The sequence below is a fragment of the Malus domestica genome, chromosome 17 (assembly GCF_042453785.1).
Source record: "Malus domestica chromosome 17, GDT2T_hap1".
Classification (NCBI taxonomy): Eukaryota; Viridiplantae; Streptophyta; class Magnoliopsida; order Rosales; family Rosaceae; genus Malus; species Malus domestica.
Window position 1 is genome coordinate 32946981 of NC_091677.1, and position 4989 is coordinate 32951969.

Below are 4989 nucleotides of genomic sequence, written 5' to 3' on the forward strand. Positions count from 1 at the left end.
AGGCAACATAAGCCACGAGCCGAGCAGCCTCGCAGCGTGTGCTACTTCAAGTTGAGCGTTATTTCAGATTGAGCACTACATCATATCGAGCATCAATTCAAGACAGTATCTAGTTACTTCGGCCCACACATGGACTGAATTTCAAGTCTCCAGCCAAAAGACTCTCTTGATTGAAAACTTGGGAGACTACTGTTTATACCATATTTAGGGCCTCGTATTTAGACCTCGTATAAATACTCGGGGGACTTAAATGTAATTATATGATAAAGAAATGGGCAAATATGTAATAAGTGATGAGTTCTTATTCTATAAAAGGACCCCTCACCCTCACAATTAGGGGAGGCCAATTCCTAAGGCTCCCCACCCTCTCAACGCTCTCACTCTCAGAGCTCTCTCTCTCTCCCTCACTTCTCAGAGAAATACAATACAATTAGTGTGGACGTAGCCCAAACCTTGGGGTGAACCACGATAAATCTTGTGTTATTTACATTTCATGCAGATTCACGGTCGGATTTACGTTATTCCAAGACCTCCGGTTTTGTGCATCAACAAAATGATTGAAAGCACTTTTGGTAAAATTGTTTTTGGGTTTTCAAAGTAGTTGAACTATTTTATTTAAGAAGCACCAGTTTTGTGTTTCTTGTAGAAAACACTTCAAGTGATTTTCTAGGATTTACTTGCATTTTTATTGAGGATTGGTTTTAAAAACGCTTCATCAAAAGTGTCTCGGTCATTTTGAATAAATTTCCAAATAAGCCCTTTGGCATGTTTATTTTAAACATAACTCACTCCACTCTTTCCAATTTTGAAATAAAATTCCCAAGTTGGGTACCCATCTAATTGATAAAAAATGACTGGATAATAAAACTATATATGCAACCAAGGTCGTTTGAAATCGTCTCTGCAATTATTTATATTGGGATTGTTTCCTGTGCAAGTTATTGAAATATCAAACAACTAATTAATTAAAGTGATCAGACAATGGCATTTTTTTTTTTTTTTTTTTTTTTTGTGGATGATCTCCATTGATAAGGTTGAACCAACATACAAAAAAGAAAAGAGAGGAGCTGGTTTATATTAGTTGTTTTCCTTTTGGCCAGAGACATCACCAATATGGCTGAGGCTGTTGTTTCGTTTGTGGCTGTAAGGCTCGGATACTTCATTCAAGAAGCCAAATTCTTGTATGGAGTCGGGGATATCGTTGACTTTGCACAAACCGAGCTACAGTTTATGAGGAGCTTTCTGAAAGATGCAGATAAAAGACAAGAGCATGATGAAACACTACGTATCTGGATTGCTAAAATTGTAGATGCTGCTTATGATCTCGAGGATGTCGTTGAAGCTTATACGTTGAAAGCGGTTTTAAAGAGGAGAGGGGGTATTACGATTACTCTGAAAAGGTTTTCTTGCATCTTGAAAGAAGGAGTTGACCTTCACAAGATTGGTACAGAAATTGAGAACATTACCACCAGAATTTCAAATTTGCGGTCGAGTTTGGAAACTTTCAACCTAAGAGAAATAAGGGAGGACGGAGGTGCCGGTTCCTTGCAATTGTACGAGAGGCAACACCTACTGAGGCGAAGTTACTCTCATGTTATTGAACCTGATATCGTTGGGTTGGAGGACAGTGCGAAGGAAGTGATTATGCAATTGATGAAAGAAGACAAATGCCTTGTTGTTTCGATTTGGGGCAAGGGCGGCTTGGGAAAGACCACTCTTGCGAAACATGTCTATCATCATAGTGAAGTTCGGCACCACTTTGTTGGTTTCGCTTGGGTGTGCGTATCTCAAAGATGTCAAGTTAGAAGTGTTTGGGAAGCAATTTTATTTAAACTCATGTCTCCTACCACTGAGCAAAGAGAAGCAATTGCAAAATGGAGGGATGATGAAATAGCCCAAAAGATTTGTCTTACGCTTCAAGATTCGAGATGTTTGGTGGTCCTTGATGACATTTGGAGCATCGAGGCGTGGGAGTCTTTAAAAGCTGCATTTCCACACGGGGGAACAAAGAGCAGGATATTACTCACCACTCGCAAAAAAGCAGTCGCTTTGTGTGCTGATAGAAATGGTTTCCTCTACCAACCCCGACCACTAAATGAGAACGAAAGTTGGGAACTGCTCAGTAAGATAGCAATTGCTGGAAAGGATGATACAAGTATTTCCTCACCAAACTCTTCTATGACTTTTTATTATTATCATTTTAGTTATCGCAAGAACTAATTTCGGAAAATATATAGCTTTTCTAGTGCAACTTCGAACTCAAAACTTCACGTGTGAGGATTGATCATAGCTCAGGAAATGAAAATTGAACTTTAGAAAACAAGATGCATTTGACATTCAGTTTTGTTAAAGATATCAATTGATACCGATTTTATTCTATTTAACTACTGTTAGATTGATTGTTTGATTGTTTATAATTAGGCTAATTGCTTGCAGTAAGCTATTATTTAATTTAATCCTAGTTTTTCAGATTTACTTGTACAAATTTCTCCAAGAAAATGCTATAAGAACTCTCCTGATTCTAACTTTTTCTTTTCTCCTTTTTTGTGACCTGCTTTCTCGATCCGTATAACTTATAATAAGATCCAGAAAACAAAGTTCATAGTGTATTGTCATTTGTCAAAAATATTGTTAATTGTTTACTCTTTTTGTTTTTGTTTTCTACAATTAATTACTGATTTTCTAAGTGTTGTTAATTCAGTTTTTTATTTTTTCAGACTCTAGAAGCTATGCTAAGAAGAAAGAATTAGGAAAGAAGATGCTTCATCACTGTGGAGGTCTCCCATTAGCCATCACTGTGCTTGCAGGACTACTAGTTAGAAAAGACACGGAGAATGAATGGGATATGATGTTAAAAAATGCTGAAGAATACATAAGAAGAGGTGAAGGTCACGAAGAGGAATACGCTGGTTCATTGTGGATCTTGAAATTGAGTTATGATGATTTACCGTATTACTTGAAACTATGCTTTCTATATTTGGCTCATTTTCCTGAGGATTCATCCATACCAGTGAAAAGACTAACTCAGTTAGGCAGAAGGTCTTGTACCTTTCACACAGCTAAGACCTGCAGGTTCATTGGAAACAATGGAGATGTATCATACAGCTGCTTCAATGAATTGGTGGAAAGGTGTATGGTTCAAGTTGGAGATCAAGGTTCGATTAGAAAGATCAAAACTTGCCACCTTCATGATCTTTTGCGAGACTTGTGCTTGTTAAAGGCAGGTGAGGAAAACTTTCTCCAGATTGTGAATTTTTCGCACAGAAATGAGGCAATGTATCTTTTTTCTTCTTCCACGGTAACCAAAGTAGCATCAACGGATAAAGTTAGAAGACTTGCAGTCTATTTGGAGGGGAGTGCTGATAAACTGGTTCCATCAAGAGATGAAAGTAATGTTCACATCAGGTCTTTGTCATACTTTACCCCGGTTGACTGGACACCAAGAAATATAAAGTTACTACGGCCAATTTTCAAGGACTTCAAACTGCTTAGAGTTTTAAAATTGGAAAACATGAAAAGAGTAGTAGAGCTATCGAGGGATATTGGGAGCCTAATCCACTTAAGGTTTTTAAGTTTATTCAACAGTGATATAAGACGGTTGCCATCATCCATAGGTAATCTGTTATGTTTGCAAACTCTAGATTTACGCTTATATGGCTCAACAGTTATCCCAAATGTTATATGGAAGATGGACCAACTGAGACACTTATATTTACCCTTAAACTACAGTATAAGTGATAATGATAAACTAAGATTGGCTCCTCTCCGCAATTTGCAGACGTTACAATATGTTTCAACTCGCTATTCTGATTTGAATGAACTTGCTGATTTGATAAGTCTGAGGAAACTGTTTATAGATGTGTACGAATGTGATTTGAGAAATCTGGAGAAAATCTTCAAGTCTACAAGCCTCAAATTCAACCTTCTTCAGTCCTTATCTGTGCGTAACTTGCGTGTGCAGGACTCGAGAGTTATATTGTTGAGAAAGTCAAGGATCATCATCAAGATACTTGCCATATATTGTAATTAATTATATTCCTATTTTGTATTATGAGCTGTCTATTAGTAGCTAGTTTGTAGGAATTGATTGAAAATATATGACTACATATAGTAGTATTGTAAAGAGATTATTCATTCAATAAGAATCAGTGAATTACTACCTTCCAAAATTTACATGGTACCAGAGCCCTTCCTGGGTTCTTAGTTCCTTTTTTTTCTTGGACTATGGTGGAGGATTCAACGTCAGCAATGGCTAAACTTGAACCATCCAGTGATCCTGCTAGTCCTTTCTTCGTTCATCATTCTGATCACCCGGGAATGATGCTCGTTTCAACCAAACTTACCGGTGAAAATTATGGCACTTGGTGTCGTTCCATGTCAATTGCACTCAGTGCAAAGAACAAATTAGGGTTTGTTGATGGAAGTGTTGAACAGCCATCTGCGAAGACAAAGCCCACAGAATCTGCTCTTTGGCAACGGTGCAACGACATGATCCTTATGTGGATTATCAATACACTTTCCAGCGACCTGGCCACCAGTGTGGTGTACATGACGACAGCCAAAGATGTTTGGGATGATATTCGAGAACGTTTTTCTCAACAAAACGTGTCTCGTCTCTTTGAAATCCAACGTGAACTTGCACGTCTTACACAGAGTCAACAACCTATCAACGTGTATTTCACCAAGCTTAAAGGTTTGTGGGATGAGATGGATTCCTACCAAACTTTAAAGCCGTGTTCTTGCGGGGCTGTTCAATCTAATAACGAACAGGTGGAGAGGACCAAGGTTTTGCAGATTTTAATGGGGTTAGACGACTCGTATTCTGCGATTCGTGGGCAGATCTTACTTATTCAACCATTGCCTTCGATTCGATCTGTCTATTCCATGTTGACACAAGAAGAGAAGCAGAGAGGCATGGCTGTTGGGCCTGGCCTCGTTGAACCTGCAGCTATGGTTGTTCAAACGAACCGTGGCAACAATGGCAACCAT

General features: G+C 38.3%; 1 protein-coding gene across 2 annotated transcripts; it reads left to right on the forward strand.

Annotated features, from left to right (window-relative positions):
• The first annotated feature begins 993 nt into the window (after window positions 1-993).
• Window positions 994-4169, forward strand: LOC103432333 (putative disease resistance protein At1g50180). Of its 2 annotated transcripts, XM_070816670.1 has the most exons (3): window positions 994-2155; window positions 2718-3614; window positions 3779-3836. In XM_070816670.1, the coding sequence occupies exons 1-3, from the start codon at window positions 1114-1116 to the stop codon at window positions 3808-3810; spliced, it is 1971 nt and encodes a 656-aa protein (XP_070672771.1). In that variant the 5' UTR covers window positions 994-1113; the 3' UTR covers window positions 3811-3836. The 2 variants fall into 2 exon arrangements, with proteins under 2 accessions (XP_070672771.1, XP_028953797.2); XM_029097964.2 differs by having other exon boundaries at window positions 2718-4169.
• The last annotated feature ends 820 nt before the right edge of the window (window positions 4170-4989 follow it).

What these genes read in the sequence shown, in the direction of transcription:
- LOC103432333 (XM_029097964.2), top strand. Translation starts at nt 1,114, where the DNA reads ATGGCTGAGGCTGTTGTTTCGTTTGTGGCTGTAAGGCTCGGATACTTC. An exon ending in TGCTGGAAAGGATGATACAA is followed by an intron (nt 2,156 to 2,717) that starts GTATTTCCTCAC and finishes TTATTTTTTCAG; the next exon opens with ACTCTAGAAGCTATGCTAAG.